The following is a 22,017-nucleotide window of genomic DNA, read 5'->3' on the forward strand; positions in this document are numbered from 1 at the left end:
CTAGCGTACACCACTCTCCTCCAGCTGCATATAGAAACCCTGCTAATCTTATTAACGTTCAGTGCATGCCCTCTCCTATTGATTTCCATTGCGCTCTCTGGAACGCACGGTCTGTGTGTAACAAACTAACTTACATCCATGATTTTTTCCTCTCTAATTCTCTTAACCTTCTGGCTATCACAGAAACCTGGATTCAGCAGCTAGACACCACCGCTGCTGCTGCTCTCTCGTTTGGTGGGCTGAAATTTTCACATACCGCCAGACATGGCAACAGACAGGGTGGAGGTGTTGGTCTGCTCCTTTCCTCACAATGTGCTTTCCAGGTCATCCCCCCGGTTCCCTCACTTATGTTTCCTTCCTTTGAAGTCCACACCATCAGACTCTTTAAACCCTTCTCCCTGCGAGTGGCAGTCGTGTATCGCCCTCCAGGCTACGCCCGCCAGTTCTTGGATCACTTTGCCACCTGGCTTCCTCACTTTCTATCCTGTGACATCCCCACCCTCATCATGGGCGACTTTAACATCCCCATCGATGACCCCCTCTCCCAATCTGCCTCTCATCTACTTTCTCTAACTTCTTCATTCCGTCTCTCACAGTTTACGAATTCTCCTACCCATGAAGACGGGAACACTCTGGACCTGGTTTTTTCCAGTCTCTGCTTGCTGGATGACTTTACCAACTTCCCTCTCCCGCTCTCTGACCACAACCTTCTCTCCTTCTCTGTTAAGAATTGTCTCCTCACCCGGGACACCCCCACTTACCACACTTATAGGAATACACGTACCATTAATACCCAGCAGCTTATGGACAATCTCCACACATCTTTAGCCCCCATCTCCTCCTTCTCCTGTCCAGACTTGGCATTGTCACACTACAACAATACACTGAAGAGCGTCCTAGATGAAGCAGCTCCTTCTACTCGCAGAAAGATCCGACACAGACAACGGCAGCCCTGGCACACGATGCAAACACGCTTTCTTCAACGTTGCTCGAGGTGTGCTGAGCGTCAGTGGAGAAAATCTCTTTTAGCAGAGGACTTCATCCACTATAAATTCATGCTCAAAACCTATAACTCTGCCCTTCATCTGGCCAAACAATCCTACTTCACCACCCTCATCACTTCAATGTCCAACAACCCAAAACGACTTTTCGAAACCTTAAACTCCCTCCTGAAACCTAAAGCACAGGCCCCCACCACCAACCTCAGCAGTGAGGATCTGGCCACTTATTTCTTGGAAAAAATCAACCACATCCATCAGGACATCTCAGCCCAATCTCCTCAGTGCCTGGATCCCCTTCCCTACCGCACTTCAAGCTCACTAGCCATCTTTGAGCCTGTCACAGAAGAAGAGGTTACCCAGCTCCTCGCTTCTTCTCGGCCTACAACCTGCAACAGTTACCCCATTCCTTCACATCTCCTGCAGTCCCTCTCACCGGTGGTCACCACTCACCTGACTAAAATATTTAACCTCTCTCTTTCGTCAGGTATCTTTCCCTCATCATTTAAACATGCCATCATAACCCCTTTACTTAAAAAGCCATCCCTGGACCAGAACTGCACTGCTAACTATAGACCTGTCTCTAATCTTCCCTTCATCTCTAAACTCCTGGAACGCTTGGTCCACTCCCGTCTAATCCGCTATCTCTCAGATAACTCTCTCCTTGACCCTCTACAATCTGGTTTCCTCTCCTTACACTCCACTGAAACTGCCCTCACTAAAGTCTCTAACGATCTACTAACAGCTAAATCCAAAGGTCACTGCTCCCTGCTGATTCTCCTGGATCTCTCTGCAGCATTTGACACTGTGGATCACCAGCTCCTCCTCACTATGCTCCGCTCTATAGGCCTCAAGGAAACCGTTCTCTCCTGGTTCTCCTCCTACCTCTCTGACCGCTCCTTCACTGTATCTTTTGCCGGCTCCTCTTCCCCTCCTCATCCCCTTACTATCGGGGTTCCTCAGGGCTCAGTCCTAGGCCCCCTCCTCTTCTCTCTATACACTGCCCCTATTGGACAAACAATCAGCAGATTTGGGTTCCAGTATCATCTCTATGCTGACGACACCCAACTATACACTTCTTCCCCTGACATCACCCCTACCCTAATACAAAACACCAAGGTTTATCTGCTGTGTCTAGCATCATGTCCTCCCTCTATCTCAAATTGAATCTCTCCAAAACTGAACTTCTTGTGTTTCCCCCCTCTAGTAACCTAACTCTACCTAATATCGAAATTACCTTGGAGGGGTCAACCATAACTCCCAAGCAGCATGCCCGCTGCCTTGGGGTCATATTCGACACTAACCTTTCCTTTACTCCCTATATCCGATCACTCACTCGCTCTGGTCACCTGCATCTTAAAAACATCTCCAGAATCCGACCTTTTCTCACTTTGGAAACTGCTAAAACTCTTACTGTCGCTCTTATTCACTCTCGTCTGGACTACTGCAACTCTCTTCTGATTGGTCTCCCTCTTACCAAAATTTCCCCTCTCCAATCTGTCCTGAATGCGGCAGCCAGGGTCGTATTTATGTCCAGCCGCTTCACCGATGCCTCCACCTTGTGCCAGTCATTACACTGGTTACCCATTCACTACAGGGTCCAATATAAACTCATTGCTCTCACCCACAAAGCTCTCTACAGTTCTGCACCACCTTATATCTCCTCTCTCATCTCAGTCTATCGTCCTACACGTGCCCTCCGTTCCACAAATGACCTAAGGCTAACATCCCCCATAATCCGAACCTCACACCTCCGTCTCCAAGACTTCTCTCGTGCTGCACCAGTTCTCTGGAATGCTCTACCCCAGACGATCCGATTGATGCCTAGCCCCGATGTCTTCAAGCGCGCTTTAAAAACCCATCTCTTTAAACAAGCCTACCACCTCAACTACTCAGTAAACTAACTTTCCCCTGTTCCCTCCTAAATACTATTCAGAATCTGCACCCTACTGTTCATCTGTTTCTACACCCTCCATGCACTCGATAACTGCACTCGGTAATTGAGTATTGCACTTTAACATACAGGCTGATGACCGGATCATACAGCTTTATATGATAATCCCGACTTATTATAATTGCCAGACCTGAAATAACAAGCACTTTCCACCTATTGTGTCCCCCCATTTCCATGTAGATTGTAAGCTTGCGAGCAGGGACCTCACTCCTGATGTAACTGTTAAACTGTCTCACCTTGTATTGAATTTATTGTTTGTACATGTCCCCGCTTAATTGTAAAGTGCTGCGGAATATGTTGGCGCTATATAAATAAAAATTATTATTATTATTATTATTAAACAGACAGCTGCGGGCTGATATTAATAGTCAGGGAAGGGGCCGTGAATACTATGCCCCTCCGTGGCTATTAATATCACCCCTCAGCAGTCCCAGGAATAGCGCATCCATAAGATGCGCCAAATCTGGCGCTTAGCCTCCGCTCTTCCCACTGCTCTTAGTGGTGGTGAGAGGGGTAATGGGGTTGAGGTTCAGGTCAGCCTTGTATTGGCGGCTGACGTGAAGCTTAGGTTAGTAATGAAGTGCGTCTATAAGACGCCCCCATTACTAACTGCGTAGTAAAGTTAGCGCTGCCTTTTCAATAAAAGACACAGCCAAAATAAAGTATTTTAATGAAATAAACACATGGTTTTAAAAAAAATTTTTTTTTTTATTGTACTCTGTCCGCGAAGCCATCGATCTTCTGAAAAAAAAAAAGAAGTAAAAAAACGATAGCCCTCACCTGTCCGCCGTCAACGACGCAGTCCACGATTATGCCAACGATTGTCCCTCGGCGATCTGGGTCACTTGTACAGCAGTGACATCAGCAATCACTGATGTCACTGCTGCAGAAGACAGCAGTGTATACTGACAGATGGGTGTAAAATCACTCCCGTCAGTGTACATGATGCTGCAGGAGGTCACTGTGGTTCATCAGCTGAAGATCAGCTGATCAGCCCCGGTGAGCTCACCACCAGTACTGTGGGAACATTCTTCAGAATTTAAAATAAGGTAATTTGCATTGGACTAAGAGAATAAATAAGAAAGGAATGGTTAATAGTAACATTAGAAATAATTTATTAAGGTTAAAATGACATACGATGAAGAATAAAAATAAATAAAGGTAGGGGGGAGGGGGTGTAGAGGATGGTCCTGTTGCCAGGGACAGAGTCCTGTTTTAGATTGGGTAGATGTTAGCAGTTGTTAGTAGTTAGGTCACGTGGAGGTCTATTTGGCAAAAGGACCATCCTCTGCACCCCCTCCCCCTACCTTTATTTTTTATTCTTCATCGTATGTCATTTTAACTTTAATAAATTATTTCTAATTTTACTATTAGTTATTCCTTTCTTATTCATTCTCTTAGTCCAGCGCAAATTACCTTATTTCATTTCACTTTCTATTTGATATCTCTATCAGATATTATTTGGGCACTTAGTGGCTAGTGCCCCAATTTGCAGCAGGACTATCTGACCATCTACCAGCGCCACTGTTTTCCTCATTGAAGGTATATTTATTTTATTCTTCAGAATTTCCCCACAGTGAGGTCATGTGAGTGATCAGCTGATTGCTCACGTGACCGCAGGTCCTGGCAACGCAGTACACTGCTAGGAGCGCGCGCGCTCCCTGCAGTGTACCCCCAGCCACCAGAAGGAGAACATCGCCAGGGACCAGGAAGACATCGGGGGGCACCAGACAGGTAACTATACTGTTTTTTTTTTTTCTTTCTAATTTTTACGTTTTTCCTTTTTTACTACCTCGGGCTTGGCAGAGCAGACTACTGATCCCCTCAGCCAACCCGCTCTCGCTGTTATCAGCGGGAGCGGCGATCGGATGAGAGGAGTAGTAGTTTTCCTCTCCCAACCTGGGTACCACCCATACCACGTTTCCGCCTCAAATTCGTGGCTATTGGCTTTAATTGAAACGCAGCAAATCCGCAGGTATAAACATAAAAACGCTTCGTGTGCACTTAGCCTAAGGGTGCAGTCACGATTTTGAATCACAGGTGCTGCACAGAATTTTATAACATTGGGTCATAAAAATGAAATACTACTTTTCACTAAAATGTTGCAATTGTTTCATTTTCACTAGGAGTTACAGGATAAAGTGGACCTCACAATTCATTACTTTTTTTTCTCAAAAATGGTGATTATATCTGGTTGGAAACTACTTTTAGGGCACACTTCAAACCTTCGAAGGGAAGGAGCATCATTTTAGAGTGTAGATTTTGCTAGAATAGTTTGTGAATGCAATGTCATATATCGGTGCTTCCAAGGAATGACAGTGCCAGAATCCACCCATAAAAGTGATTCAATTATATTTTTTCCATTAAAACATTATTTTAGCCACATATTTCTCATTTTCACATGGATTAATAGATGAAAATCTACCCCACAATTTATGCAATTTCTCTTGAACATGTTGATACCTGATATACGGTTGTAAATTACTGCTCATTCACACTACAGGGCTCGGAAGGAGCACTATTTGACTTTTGGAGTTCAGGTTTTCATAGTATGGTTTGTGAGTGTCATTTGCCTAGCACTACTGTTGCACAATAACATAAGAAACCACAATAATTGCCCCAGTTTTGTAAATTACACCAGTTGTAATTCATCTATGGGTGTACTATTTTGACCCCATAAGGTTTTTCCAGAAATATGCACGGATTGGATGTTGCAGAATGAAATTGTAAATGTGCCATTGTAGTGTCCATTTTGCCCAGCTTGTGCTTTTGGAGATGAGCACCTTGTAAATGATGTGTGTTCTCTTGATTACAGCAATGCAGGTATGTGGATGGTAACTGTGTTTGGGTACGCAGCACGGCTTAGAAGCCATGTCGCTTTCCAGAGCCTTTGTGCTACCAGTACCATGGAAAGCTCCCTATGTTTCTGTTGACAGATGATGGACCTGAGTCTGAGCTTGTTTTTTTCAGGTTGTTTTTATTAATACAATTTTGAGGTAACTGACATTGAAGGCTAGGATCACATTTGTCCGGTGCTCTATACTGTCCACTTGTGTGAAGGACAGTGTCCACTTATGAAAATTTGGTTTAAACAGAGCCCCTGACAGAACCATTCAATGTGATGATGCTGTTGGAGTCACGTTGGACTCAGTATGGATTCTGTTCAGAGGTGTGCATCTTTTTAGAAATACCGAAAATGTGGTCGACTGCGCTTCTGTGAGTGTAAAAAAAGATGGGATACCACTGGGCATGTGGAAGTGACTCCATCCGCATCATTATAGTGAATGGATTTGTCTGAATCCTGTTTTTCCGAGATTTAGATGGAAACCCCGACATATTATATATATATAATATGTATGTATATATATATATAGCCGTTCCTACAAAATGTCTTTACACTAAAGACAACGCAGGGGAAGTGACCCAAACATGAGTAGAGAAAGGCTTAAGTAATAAGGTCCAGGAAAATATGCTCCCGGAGTTATGGGTGAAGAGAAGTGGAAGAAGAAGAGAGAGAGAAAATATTCAGTATAGCTGTTGTTATCCATAATTTGGCAGTAAGTTATATTGTTATATGCCAGCTATATAAAGCCATGTTTCACTTCATCTAAATGAATCCAAGGTTGAGCCTGCAGATATTGTTAGAATGTTCGGTAAGACATTGTTCTATTCGAGATAAGATATTCTCTCAATTATCCTTTAAACAAATAGTTGTTTGTTTTACTTGAATCATTTTAATTATTCGGTCTGACCGTGTGCGAGATCTCCATGGCTGTGACACGGAATTTTCATTTAAATACTCTCCACCCCTGTGTAACAGGGTAGATCACTCTCATATTTATAGGCATCCCGTATATGCCTTTTATATCTTATCATTATTTCTTTTAATTGCAATTTCATTCTAAATACATTTTCCTTTTATTCAAATCACCTATCAAAACCAGATCTTTTGCATGGAATACAGATTTCCATATCAGCTTAAACCAGGAATGTCAGTAAAATCAACCCAGTCCTGCCACGTATTCATAAAGAGCTCCACTGAGTCCTTATGGGTGGCTTTTATTATTCATAAGTCATCATATGGGTTACTCTCGGCTTAACCATATCCTCGCTGTGGCGCAAAGATTTCCACTGTGAGGTGTCGTGAATGCGTGCCGCCATAGATATTTATTGTGTTTTGGAGGGTTTTTTTGGCCAGTACAAGAAGGGATGGGAATTTGGGTTATGGTGTTAAGTCCTCATATGTTAGCTCAGATATCTTGGACTAAAAGCAGAGATTTGGGGCAATGCCACCACAAAAGTATTGTTGAACCAGAATCTGATAATTCTCTGAAACAAAGTGGATTTAATTCTGATAAAAAGTGATGGACACTGGTGGGAACCAACTAGGTCCTATATAACATATTGATGGAAGTTTCAGCAGAGTTGACGTGATGACTAGCGCTAAGTAGATGAATGAGGTTGGTCACCTTTCCGACATTATCAGGGGCCTGTCAGAAGGGAATGAGTCCAACCTTATCCCTATAGATTAAAGATTGTAGGTAGTTGTTGAGGCTGTGTAGTACAATGATCTCTGTTAAATGCCTATAATCTAGAGGAGGGAGATTAGCCCATAATTTTAGTATAGTTTGTTGATGGGTGGGGTTAAATAATGTGATAAATCTATAGTTCGTATTGACTGGACAGCGTGATGCTCGTATTTGTTTTGTTTTCACATAAAAAATGTTTTCAATGAGAACATTTTTCCCAGATCTCTTCTTTTTTTTTTATTTTTGGGGTTTTTATGTATGTATTTTTATGAACTTTTTTTTGTTTCTTAGTCCTTATATTGCAATGCATTAGACTTCTCAGTTTCACACTGACAGGAAGCCGGTTAGATCCACGATACCTGGCCGACCCTGTGGACATTGTTTATCCTCTGCTTGCTATGTCAACCATCAATACTATGCAAGCAAAGTACCTGGGTGCAAATGGGGATAAAGAAGGAGCCCCTACTTCTAACATGCCGCAGTCTCTGTTGACTACAGCATCTGGAGGGTTTAACCACCAGGACTGGTGTTGGCACATATTCTACCTTTTGATTAACCTAAGCTCCTGCAGGGTCGGCGCTCGCATGGTCACCTGTTAAGTTTACAAGAATACCTTCCCAAATAGGATACACCAGCATGTCCTGTGTCAGGAAGGTGTTAAGGGGGATATTTCACCAGATTTCACAATGCAAACTGCTAGCACTATAGCATAGGCGTTAGCCCTTGAAAATCCGTGTCAGAATATCTACTTGTTGAATAAAAGATTTGAGACTAAGGATCTGTGTACACTGTACATTGACCGATAGGTGACCAAATACGACCTCGACAGGTACATTTTTCCCAGTCGGTGGTAGTTTAAATGCCTGTTAACCCATTCAGACCACAGTAAACGATGTGCCTTGAGCTTTTTATACTAAATACTAGTGCGCATAGTCTGCCGTTGTTCTCAGCAGTGCGATTCCGGTTTACACAAGACAATCTACCATTGAAAATGCTGATTTTTTGCGCTGTTTTGCTCATTCATTAGGTGTTTGGTAGCCTGTTTATAATATAATCGTGAAATAAGTGTTTATAACAATGCTCGTTCACGATTGACTATCTTGCAGTGTGAATGCAGCTCAACACAAATTTTGTTTTTCACAAAGTTTACGACTTAAATTTTTATAGTGACGATTTGTATTAACTAGGTTATGAAGAGTGAGGAGATGAATTGCTAAAATTTGCAGTTTTATTCTATGTCATGAAAATTAAGTTAATCACAAAACCCCAATTTCACCTAATTTTCAGCCTTGCCACAAAATGACCTGCTTGCATCATTTCACTTATCTTCTCGGTAGCTCAGGAGAAATTGTTAGGGAGGACAAGTCATCTGATGTCTGCAGATTTATGAATCCCCACAGTGCACGCCCTGTGTGCTGCAGGGATTCGCCGGTTTCTGAGCCAGGACCAAAGGGTATGTATGAGTTATACATACTCCCGGCCAGAGCCTATCCAGTGGGCACGGCCTCACCCACTGGCCAGCAGCTTCTCTAGTTGGGGTGCTGCCTCGCTCAATACAAGTGTATGGATTGAGGCCGCTGGACATGCTCTGGCATGTCATACATGTCAAACTCTGGCCAGTGTGCCAAATCTGGCCCTCAGGGTGGTTTTATTTGGCCCACGACATCAGAACCACTGCCCCTATGTGTGCCCATAATATTGTATGGAGGACTATGTGGTGCCCATAATACTGTATGGAGGACTATGTGGGGCCCATTATTCTGTATAGAGGACTTTGTGGGTCCCATTATACTGTATGGAGGACTATGTGGGGCCCATTATACTGTATGGAGGACTATGTGGGGCCCATTATACTGTATGGAGGACTATGTGGGGCCCATTATTCTGTATGGAGGACTATGTGGGGCCCATTATTCTGTATGGAGGACTATGTGGGGCCCATTATTCTGTATGGAGGACTATGTGGGGCCCATTATTCTATATAGTGGACTATGTGGGGCCTATTATTCTATATGGAGGACTATGTGGGGCCTATTATTCTGTATGGAGGATTATGTGGGGCCCATTATTCTGTATGGCGGACTATGTGGGGCCCATTATACTGTATAGAGGACTATGTGGTGCCCATAATACTGTATGGAGGACTATGTGGGGCCCATTATTCTGTATAGAGGACTTTGTGGGTCCCATTATACTGTGTACTGGTTGGCCCGAGACTTTAAATTTTTCATTTGGCCCTCTGTGTGTTTGACATCCATGGAATAACTCATACATACCATCTGGTCCCGGCTCAGAACCGAGAAACCGGCAAATCCCCGCAGCACACAGAGTGACTGCAGACTTATGGATTTGGAGCGGACCACCCCTTTAATGGTGTTGCAGCCTCTGTGGCCTTTCAGAAAAGGTGTGTATACACTGACAGACCATGTGACACTTAAATTGCACACAGGTGGACTTCCTTTCACTAAGCATGTGGCTTATGAAGGTAAGGTCTGCTTGCACCAGAAATTTTTAGGGGCTTCCTAGCAAAAGGGGTGAATACATATACTCATGCCAATTTGTAGTTATTTAATCCCATAAATGTAATTTATGCTTATATATTTATCACTTCACTTCAACAATTTAGATTATTAGTGCTGATGTGTCACACACAAACTGGATTACAAAAATATTTAAACACCAGTTGTAATGTAACAAAATAGGTAAACCGCCTGGGGGGGTGGGGGGTAATACTTTCATAAGCCACTGTATCTGGAAGGGGCCCAGGATGAGGAACATTAATACAAGATGGCGGATATTACTACATAATGAAAGGGGGGTACGGCAGTCACTTATGTCTTTATAGGTTTAGAATGCTACAAAGGCCCATACATCTGACCAACATGCAGGGGGGGCCCGGGTCCAAATCTTGCTTCAGGGCTCATCAGACTCTAGTTATGCCATTGCTCCTGAGATGAAAAAAGTAGGGGCGCAAATAGCTCTGTTACCCGGTAACACAATCGTGATGTGATGATGCACAACTCCTATAAACAGCGTATTGGAGGGCTGCAGGAAACACCGATCCGCAGGGAATCTTGAAGCACGTAGTATAAGATATGATAGCAACCGTCGTTCCCAGCGCTGACACCAGAGAATCTTCACAGCTTACAGCGCGTGCGCTGGGAGGATTCACAAGTCTGCAGTCACATAGAATGACTGCAGACTTATCATTTTAGACTGGACAACACCTTTAACCCCTTCACAACATGTACATGTATGTCATGTCATATGTAGTGTCCCTGACTTTGATGTGGGCTCACACGCCAAGCCCGCACATTTCCCAGCAGATGATAGCTGTTAATCTGTTTAAATGCTGCTGTCAATTTCTGACAGCGGCATTTAATACACACCAGCAGAGAGTGCATCATTCCACCTGCCCATTGTCACACTCGTGACGCGATACTGGGGCGCCGATGGGTTGCCATGAACGGCGGGGGTCTGCTGAAAACCCCCTGCCCATCATTACAAATCTCCTGTGAAAGCCAGCGTTTAGCTGGTGTTTATAGGAGATCTTGATTTCTGCTATACAGAGCAGGGCTGATGTACTACTATATACGATCACATGTAAAGCACCATGGAATAAATGGCACTATAATAATAATACATATCAAACTCTGGCCCATGGGCCAAATCTGGCCTGAAGGTTTGTTTTATTTGGCTCTCAAGACTAGAACCACCAGTCCTATGTGGGGCCCATTATTCTGTATGGAGGACTATGTGGGGCCCATTATTCTGTATGGAGGACTATGTGGGGCCCATTATTCTGTATGGAGGACTATGTGGGGCCCATTATTCTGTATGGAGGACTATGTGGGGCCCATTATTCTGTATGGAGGACTATGTGGGGCCCATTATTCTGTATGGAGGACTATGTGGGGCTCATTATTCTGTATGGAGGACTATGTGGGGCCCATTATTCTGTATGGAGGACTATGTGGGGCCCATTATTCTGTATGGAGGACTATGTGGGGCCTATTATTCTGTATGGAGGACTATGTGGGGCCCATTATTCTGTATGGAGGACTATGTGGGGCCTATTATTCTGTATGGAGGACTATGTGGGGCCCATTATACTGTATACTGGTTGGCTCATGACTTTGTCCAAGTTTTTCATTTTGGCCCTCTCTGTGTTTGAGTTTGACATTCCTGCTTTAGACCAAGAGACACTTACTTAGTCTTTCTCTTTTATCTCTGCTTTTCTAGTCAATGGCATCATACAATTGTTGTGAATAAGTTTTCATTCCTTTTCATTCAGCAATTTTTAGCGGTTCAGGTTTGGAGATTCTTGACTCTGTATTGCTTAAATACTTGATTAGTACCTTGTATGCACTTCTTCTCAGGTGTTCCATTTTTCTGCTTTATACAACTGCAATGGAAAAAAAAAAAGTTGGTACACTGTAAAATGTACAGAAAGCAAGAATGCAATGATTTTAAATTTCTTATAAGCTTATTTTAATCACAACAGCATCTCACATATTAGAAGTTGAAAGATATGTTTCCATTTCTTTGGAAAAAATTATCTCATTTAGAAATTGATAGCAGCAGCACATGTCAGAAAGTTGAGACAGGATTAAAGGGTTACAAGTCTGCAGTCACTCTGCGTGACTGCAGACTTGTGAATCCTAACATTGTGTGCGCTGTGAGGATTCTCCGGCATCGGTAGCTACGGGGTCATGACTGCTAGGAAGTGATTTGCATAAATACGGCCACGTGCCGCCTATATGGGTATGGCCTCGTTCAATGAAAGTGTATTGATCGTGGCCGGACACAGTTTGGTCAGAATGTCACCAGAAGTATGCAGATTGCATACTTGCTGTCACGAAATGTCAGAATTCACAAGTCTGCAGTCACACAGAGTGACTGCAGACATGTAGCCCAGGGCCAGATAACCCCTTTAACTAAAAAGCTGTAAAATGAAGTAGTACTAACGAAAAAGAGCTGGAGGGTGAACTTTCATCTAAGTTGCATGACTGTATAAAAAGAGCAGGTTAGATAGGTAGAGCCTCTTAGACTTAGATGGTCAAAGGTTCACCAATTTGTTAATTGTGGAACAATTTCAGAAAAATGTTCCTCAACATAAAAATTGCAAAGACTTGGAATATCTCACCATCTGCAGTACATTATATTACCAAGAGATTCTGGAGAAATCCGCATGCACAAGGGACAAGGCATATGGTCAATATTGGATGCTCATGATCTTAAGGGCCGGTAGCACTTCATTAACCCTTTCCCGACATAGGACGTGCCGATACGTCCAATTTTGCATCGTGGCGATCGTGCAAGCACAGTAGCGGTGACGACACGTGATCGCAGCTGGGAGCTCGGATTAAGTGCTAGCCGAGCCTGGCTGTAACCTTTTAGAAGCTGTGCCTGAACAGCCCCCAGTTGTTTGACCCTCTAAATGCTGTGATATTTAGAAGCCCCCCTCCCTCTCCAGTCTGATCGGTACCCCCGCAAAGTCATCGCGGGCTGCTGATCGTTGTCATGCAACTTCAGGTCAAATGACAGCCTCCAGGTCTGCCGGCTACTGTGGCCTGGTTAGACCATGCTAGTAACATGGTCTAAAAGGTATTCTGTCAGAGTAATACTGACAGGTATAATGCCTTGCAGTACTGGTGCATTGCAATGCATTATATCATTGATCAGAGTAATATAAGTGACTAAGTAAAAAAAAAAAAAAAAAAATCACAAATAAAGAACAAAAAACGAAAAAAAAATATACCAATAAATTTGTATATTTATGTAAAAATAAATAATAAAAAAGCACCCATATTTGGTATTGCTGCGTCTGGGAGGACCCAATCTATAACACTGTCATACTTGTTAACACCTTCAGCGAACACGGCAAAAAAAAAAAGTGGCAAAAAAATGCTTTTTCATCATACTGCCGAACAAAAAGTGGAATAAAACGAGATGGAAAAAAAGCCGAATGTAAATAAAAATGGTATTGCTGAAAAGTCCTCTTGTCCTGCAAAAAACAAGCCATGTTACAGCTTCATTAGCGTAGAAATAAAAAAGCTATAGGTCTCCGAATAAAGCAATGCAAAAAACAATTCTTTATTTCTAAAATAAATAAATTATTGTGTAAAAGTGGCAAAACATAAAAAAATTATAAAAATATGGTATGACCGCAGCCAAACATAACAAACCGCTATAAATCTGGTATCGCTGTAATCACACTGACCCAAAGAATAGAGTTGTCTAATCACTTATACTGCATGTAAAAAAAAAGCCTTAAAAAACACAAATTCTTGACCTGCTGTTGATTTATTTATTTTGCCTCTCAAAGATCGCAGTAAGGCTCGGCTCACATTTATCCTGCACTCTATGCTGAGCGCTTACATCGGGGTTTCTGTGTAATTTTGCGCTCCCAAATTCAAATTCCCCCATCCCTTCTGAGCCCCACAGTGCCTAAACCATATTTAGTGCCTCACCCCCTGGGGCCGTGGAGTATTCGGCGTCGGGCCGGTCGGTTCTTTAAGGATAGTCACGGTGGCATGACACGTCCGTGGACCCGGGCGGTCAATAACAGAGGGGAATAAAGTTTTGGGGATAAAGTTTCGTCATGCCACCCGTGGTATGCGGCTATAAGTCGCCGCAGCTGCTGTTCAGATCCACTGGGGCCGTTGGTGACGCAGCAGAGATGGTTCAGCTCTCCACTGATAGAGCTAGTCCCCAGGGCAGTTAAAAAGGTAGCTTTGTTGTTAGTGTAGTGCAAGGCAGTTGACAAAGCAATTGTCAAGGACACAGCGGGGTGCAGTCTTCAAGTTTTTACTCACAGTTCTTATTATGTTCCAGGTTACAACTTCCAGCAGGTTATAACAACCCACCGAGTTGTGTCCTCCGGGGAGGTGATCCAGCCGATTCTCAGATTACTTGGGTGCACTTGATCGGGACCCCCTTCTTGTGTATTTTTCCCGGGTCGTCTCTCTCTGCACTGGCTCTCGCCCTCCTGCCCTGCGCCTCACACACAGTGTCCCGAGCCAGTGGCTGCGGGCCTTGTCTGGCGACGTCCTCTCTGTCCCCTTGGTCCTATATGGCCACATTTTCAGCGAATGTGTGTGGTTTTGGCTACGGCACTTAGAGATACTGCAACCTCCGGTTTGCTAGCTGAGTCTTACAGTCCTCAACTAGTCTGGGGCCGGTCCCCTACTGCAACCTGATCCCTTCTCCCGACTACGGTCGGCGTGAGTTCGGGCGCACGGGTGGTCTCCGCCCTTCCCGTACCCTTAGGATCCCTTCTCTGTCTCTGGAGCCCTTCTGACTCCCTTCCTCCTCTCGTTCTCTCTCCTACTGGGCCCCTCTGACTGGGCCCTCACTCTGTCTGGACCCTCCTCAACGGTCCTCACTCACTGGGCCCTTCTAGATGTTTCTACCTATCTTTTTATACTGTCTGTCATGTGACCCACGTCACTGTCACTCTAAGTGGTCCCCTCTACCTTCAGTCCTTCTCTAAACTACTTCCTCCACCCACCTCCTCTACCTAGTTCCCTCCTCCAGACAGGGACTGTGCTCTCCCTCAGGAGCAATCTCGCCCTTCCCTACTGAAGTGATGTGGTGTTGGGCGTGGGGGTCCCGGGTAGTGCTCCCTCCTTACCCGAGAGTGGGGTGCCACACCTCTGGCTGAGATGCAGTACCTCTGTGGTGACTGGACCCGTAGGGGTGCCACATTAAGCAGAAATTGTTACAAATTTTTACACATTTTATCTATTTCTCCGTGTTAAAATGTAGAATTTGGAGGTAAAATGAAATATTTGTGGTAAAAATGTAATTTTTTCTTTACTGCCCAATTGTATAAAATGCTGTGACACATCCGTGGTCTCAAATATGATCACTGCATCCTTAAAGGGGTTGTACACTACTATTTAAAATATACCAAGGCGTTTTTATGATGAAAAGCAACTTTATAATTACTTCCCTCTGCCTTTTCTGCCTGTGAGCGGCGCTATCACTGGCCGCTCACAGGCAGCATGTGACCCCCCGCTAATATCCCGTCTATTGAGGCGTGACTCAGCTCTGGGGTCTCCACGATGGTTGCCGGGTTTTGGCGGGGTTACCCCACATCCAGCATCCACTGCGCGCTTTCCCAACGAATGGGGAGAGGGACAGCGCGCGGTAGATGCTGGCTATGATGCGTGGGGATAACCCCGCACACAACCCAGCAGCCACCGTGGAACTAGGAAGAGAGACCCCCGGCTGCAGCCTAGACTTGTTGTGACGTCAGTGGATGTCAGAGGGGGTCACGTGATGCCTGTGAGGGGCCAGTCATAGCGCCGCTCACAGGCAGAAAAGGCAGAGGAAGGTAATTACAAAGAAGTTGCTTTTCATCCTAAAAATGCTTTGGCATATTTTAAATAGTAGTTGACAACCCCTTTAAATGAATTCATTGAGAGGTGTAGCTTGTTAAATGGGGTCACTTATGGGGTGTTCTGTTGTTCGGGAACCTCAGGGGCTCTTCCAGTGGGTCATGGCACTCGCAAGCCATAACAGCAAAATCTGCACAACAGTGTGGCGCTGCTTCCCTTCTGAGCTTTCCACTGTGTCTGAAAAGCAGTTCCCAATTACATGTAAGGTACCGCCCAATGATATAAAATTCTGTAAACACACATGTGGTGTCAACCTGCTCACTGCACCCCTAGATGAATTCATTGGGGGTGTAGTTTGTGAAATGGGTAACTTATGAGAGAGTTCTGCTGTCTTGCCACCTCAGGAGCTCTGCCAGCGTGACATGGCACCCTCAAACCAATTCAGCAAAATCTGAACTCCAATATGGCGCTCTTTCCCTTCTGAGCTTTGCACTGTGCCTCAAAAGTAGTTTTCGACCACATATGAGCATTGGCGTACTCGAGAGAAATTGTGTAACAAATTGTACAATCCATTTTCTCCTATTATCCCTTTTGAAAATGAAAAACCTGGGGCCAAAGAAACTTTTTTCCATTTACTCAGCCCAAAGTAATATAATTCTGTGAATCGCTTGAGGGGTAAAATGCTCACTACACCTCTAGATTAATTCCCCGAGAGGTGTAGTTCCAAAATTGGGTCTCTTGTGGGGGTTTCAGCTGTTTTGGCTTGTCAGGGTTTCGTCAAATGTGACATGGTGTCTGCAATGTATTCCAGCCAATATTGCAGAATTCAGTTGGCCTCCTTCCCTTCCGAGCCCTGCCGTGTGCCCAAACTGTAGTTTTCCACCACATATCAGGTATCCATGTAAGCAGTAGAAATTGGACACCAAATAGCATGGTCCATTTTATCTTGTTACCTTTGTAAAAATGAGAAACTTGTGGCTAAAGCAGGGAAAATGTATTTTTTTTTTAATTTTCACTGCTCAGCTTTATAAAATTCTGTGAAACACCTGTGGGTTCACCACACCTCTAGATAAGTTTCTTTACGGCTGTAGTTTCCAAAATGGGATCACTTTTGGGGCGTTTCAACTGTTAAGGCATATCTGGGGCTCTCTAAATGCGATATGCCGTCTGCTATCTATTCCAGACAGTTTTGCACTCCAAAAGTCCAATGGCACTCATTACCTACCGAGCCATGCCGTACGCCCAAACAGTAGTTTTTCACCATGCATGGGGTATTTGCGTACTCGGGACACCTCTATTTTTTCCAGACTTAATAAATGGCCCATAATTAGTCATATCAAATTTTCTGTAGTAAAATGGTAACACTCCTGGTTTTAGAAATAGGGGTCATAGGTTGATATAACATTGCATGTTTACGAATATTAATAAATTGTAAATTTCCTATGAAAATGAATTGACCAATATTAATAACTGCTAATGACTTATTTAATTCGGAGTTGGTACATTTCTACTCCACCTAAAGCTAGATGCAACCCCATAGCCCTTGGTGCAGGGGACCTGCTCCTTTTCTGGAATTCTGCAGATATTTAAATAAAAAAAGCCCATTTAAACCTGCTGCTAAACATGGGATGTCTATGCAATGGATGTGTTGGGCAGCCTTTTGAAATAACACAAAAGTTGCAACTAGTACCCAGTTTTGTTTTTGTTTGTTTTTACAAGAAATAATTTTAGGTATAATAAATAACTTGTGTATAAAAATGTGTCACAGCTATTGTTAGACTAACCCACAAATGTATTATTCTACAGAATAATGATAATGAAACCGCCCTGCACTGTGCTGCACAATATGGACACACTGAGGTTGTTCGGGTTTTACTGGAGGAATTGACTGACCCTACAATGCGAAACCACAAGATGGAGACCCCCCTGGATTTGGCAGCACTGTATGGACGCTTGGAAGTAGTGAAGCTTCTACTCAATGCCCACCCTAACTTGCTGAGCTGCCACACCCGGAAGCACACTCCTCTTCATCTGGCAGCTCGCAATGGCCACAGAGCAGTTGTCAGAGTTTTGCTGGATGCAGCGATGGATATCAACTACATGGTATAATCGTATATATTATACTAATAACTATTTATGTACCGTATATTTATATTACATTTTTTAACATCTAAACTAAAAATGTTCTTTTCCTATATTTTTATTCAGTAACATTGATAATCTTTTTTCAGACAGAAAAAGGAAGTGCATTACATGAAGCTGCATTATTTGGGAAGGCTGATGTCGTTCAAGTGCTTCTAGATGCAGGTGATTAACTTATTTATATTAGTACCCAATTAATCATGTAATGCACTGGAAAGCTGGAAAAAAAATTCAGGTGCTTTGAAATTGAAAAAAAAAGTGCACTTTTCCAATTGTTTTTTAGTTGTTTTTATTTACCATGTTAATCATATGGCAAAACTGGCCAGGTAATATCAATCTCCAGCTCAGTATGATTACGCAGATACCAAACATGCATAGTTTTTTTTTTTTTTCTTTTTCAAAGTGGTGAAAATAAAAATTGTACATTTTGTATAAAAAAAAATACAACTTTCCTTGTGTCGCCATTTTCGTATAGTGCCATGTGAAGGCTTATTTTATGCGCCCTGAGCTGACGTTTTTACTGATAATATTTTGGGTTAGATAGGATGATTTCATTGCCTCTTATTGCATTTTATTGCAATGTTGAGGCAGCCAAAAAAAACATAATTCTGGGTTTTGTTTTTTTGTTCTTGTGATGCAGTTTACTGATCTGATGAATTTACTTTATTTTGATAGATCGGACCTTTACAAACACAGCAATAACAAATATTTTTTAAATAGAGGTAAAAGGGGGGTGATTTGAACTTGTTTTATTTTTTTCATATTTTTAAAAAAAAATTTACACTTTTTACTGTATGAAATCCTATTAGGGGACTGGAAGCTGCTATCCTCTAAAAGCTGAAATCACGATCTCCTATGAACGCCAGCTATAGGCTTCTTAATTTCGTTTTTCTTAAGTCATTCAGAGGTGAACTTACTGGTGTGTCTTGGATCATTGTCCTGTTGCATAACCCAAGTGCGCTTCAGCTTGAGGTCATGAACAGATGGCCGGACATTCTCTTTCAGGATTTTTTGGTAGACAGCAGCATTCAGGGTTCCCTTTACCACAGCAAGTCTTCCAGGTCCTGAAGCAGCAAAACAGCCCCAGACCATTACACTACCACCACCATATTTTACTGTTGGTATGATGTTCCTTTTTTGAAATGCTGTGTTACTTCTACGCCAGATGTAGTGGTACATACACCTTCCAAAAATTTCAGCTTTTGTCTCGTCAGTCCAGAGTATTCTCCCTAAAGTTTTCTGGCAAAATTGAGACAAGCCTTTATGTTCTTTTTGCTCAGCAGTGGTTTTCGTCTTGCAACTCTGTCATGCATGCCAGTTATCGTTGCGTTGTTGAGGTAATTTTGGTCGGCCTGCCACTCCTGGGAAGGTTCACCACTGTTCCATGTTTTCGCCATTTGTGGATAATGGCTAACTGTGGTTCGCTGGAGTCCCAAAGCTTTAGCAATGGCTTTATAGCCTTTTCCAGACTGATAGATCTCAGTTACTTTGTTTCTCATTTGTTCCTATATTTCTTTGGATCGCAGCATGATGTCTAGCTTTCGAGGAACTTTTTGGTCTACTTCACTTTGTCAGGCAGGTCCTATTTAAGTGATTTCTTGATTGACAACAGGTGTGGCAGCAATCAGGCCTGTGTGTGACTAGGGAAATTGAACTCAGCTTCCCAAAGATGTGATAAACCACAGTTAATTTATGTTTTAAGGGGAGGCAATCACTTTTTTCACACAGTCCCTGTAGGTTTGGATTTATTTTTCCCTTAATAATAAAGACCTTCTTTTAAAATCTGCGTTTTGTGTTTAGTTGTGTTATCTTTGTCTTATATTTAAATTTGTTTTGTGATCTGAAACATTTAAGTGGGACAAACATGTAAAAGAATAAGAAATCAGGAAGGGGGCAAACATTTTTTTTCACACCACAAATAAATAAAAAAAAAATATATATGTATTTCAATCGAGACAGAATCTAAGAAAATAAAAACCAAAAAATCACATTGTTTGATTTTTAAATTAAGTATTTGATTCAATAGAAAAACTGAACTTAATATTTCTATACTTCATATATTTCTGACAATAAGACGCATCTAGGTTTTAGAGGAGGAAAATAGAAAAAAATTTAAGCAAAAAATGTGGTCATGATGCCCTGTTAAGGGGGAGGGGGTCTGCTGCTGACACTGTTATAGGGGTAATGTCCCCCAATTCTGTTAATATCCCCCATCCTAGTATATATAGCCCCTTCCTTCCTGTTATACGTGGCCCTCATCCCCATCCTGGTGTGTATGCTACCTTCATCCCTCATCCTGGTATGTATGACCCCCTCATCCCTTTTCCTGGTATGTATGGCACCCTTCATCCCTCTTCCTGCCTTTCTTCACTCCAGCCACATATGAGGTCTGGCATTGTCCTGCATTAGGAGGAACCCAGGCCAACCGCACCAGCAATATGGTCTCACAAAGGGTCTGAGGATCTCATCTCTGTACATAATGGCAGTCAGGCTACCTCTGGTGAGCACATGGAGGGCTGTGAGGCCCTCCAAAGAAATGCCACCCCACACCATTACTGACCCACTGCCAAACCGGTCATGCTGAAGGATGTTGCAGGCAGCAGATCGCTCTCCACGGCATCTCCAGACTCACGTCTGTCACATGTGCACAGTGTGAACCTGCTTTCATCTGTGAAGAGCACAGGGCGCCAGAGGCGACTTTTCCAATCCTGGTGTTCTGTGGCAAATGCCAAGCATCCTGCATGGTGTTGGGCTGTGAGCACAACCCCCATCTGTGGACGTCGGGCCCTCATACCACCCTCATGGAGTTGGTTTCTAACCGTTTGTGCAGACACATGCACATTTGTGGCCTGCTGGAGGTCATTTTGCAGGGCTCTGGCAATGCTCCTCCTGTTCCTCCTTGCACAAAGGCGGAGGTAACGGTCCTGCTGCTGGGTTGTTGCTCTCCTATGGCCCCCTCCACGTCTCCTGGTATCTGCTCCATGCTCCATATACAGTATATATAATGTGTTTGTGTATATGTATATATTTAGAAAATTCTAGCAGCACTTGCTAACATCATGTGACAAACAGGGTGCCCGTCCTCTACATATATATCAGACCTCCCTAATAAATCACCTTTTTTCTACAGGGAGTGCTGTTTTCATAATTTTTTTTCTTATAGATACATACATATATACACACATATACATATATATATTATACACTTTTACTTTCCAAAGGGGATAAGTGGTGCCATTATGAAAATCACAGGATCAATAAACAGTATTAATGATATGCAAGTGATGAAATAATGGAAACATTTTTAAAATATCTCTTGTTGATACTGAGTATGAGCGCTACGCCCTTACACACATGGGCACGCTCCCAATGAAGGTGTTACTGGTTGTCTGAGGAATGTTCTACCATGCTGAATGCACTTGGGCAGGCAAATCCTCAAAATCTGCTTCTTCCTTTGCAATTGTCGACCAATGATGCCAAGATGTGCTCATTGGGAGACAAGTCGTAGAGGCTGCAGGCCATAAGCTGCCGAAAGACACGTAGGCTGCCAACAGTAGCATGAAACAGAACGCGGACTGACATTTTCGTGTTGAAAACACCAGCTCCTGTTACTCTTGAGAATGGCCCTATCGCTGGTTCCAAGACCAAAGCAGTGTAATGCTGAGCTGTTGGTGTACCTAGAATGAAGACTACAGGGGTCCGGCAACCATACATTATGCCACCTCACATTATGCAACCCTACGCGGGAATAGGACCATTGTGACGTTCCTTCGTGAAGTCCTCTTCGTGACATTGAACACATGATCTCCAGACCAATCTCCAGCTATCAATGCATTCAAAACAAAAGCATAAAAATGCTGTTCAGATTTCACATGAAATGAACAAAGAATATGGGGTCAAAGTGGGTTGCCAAACTGTGGTGCGAGGGCTAAGAGCAGTAGGGTTGAATGCATGAGTTCCTGCCAAGAAGCATTTCATCTCTGCAAAGAGAAGGTCTGACTTGAGTTTGCCAAAGAACACCACCAATGGAAAGAGACAGATTGGTCTGA

At 43.3% G+C, this 22,017-nt stretch overlaps 1 protein-coding gene across 6 annotated transcripts in view; it reads left to right on the top strand.

The window, feature by feature from the left end:
- The window catches only part of ANKS1A (ankyrin repeat and sterile alpha motif domain containing 1A), a 260,678-nt gene that overhangs the window by 91,772 nt on the left and 146,889 nt on the right, over positions 1–22,017 (top strand). For all 6 annotated transcript variants that reach the window (XM_073666518.1, XM_073666520.1, XM_073666519.1 and 3 more), the window contains 2 exons: positions 17,633–17,929; positions 18,058–18,133. In XM_073666518.1, coding sequence (XP_073522619.1) covers positions 17,633–17,929; positions 18,058–18,133 — 373 coding nt within the window. The remainder of the gene's footprint in view (positions 1–17,632; positions 17,930–18,057; positions 18,134–22,017) is intronic.

This window comes from Phyllobates terribilis, unplaced genomic scaffold, assembly GCF_046119375.1.
Source record: "Phyllobates terribilis strain yellow unplaced genomic scaffold, ASM4611937v1 Scaffold_2__4_contigs__length_985480577, whole genome shotgun sequence".
NCBI classification, from domain to species: Eukaryota; Metazoa; Chordata; class Amphibia; order Anura; family Dendrobatidae; genus Phyllobates; species Phyllobates terribilis.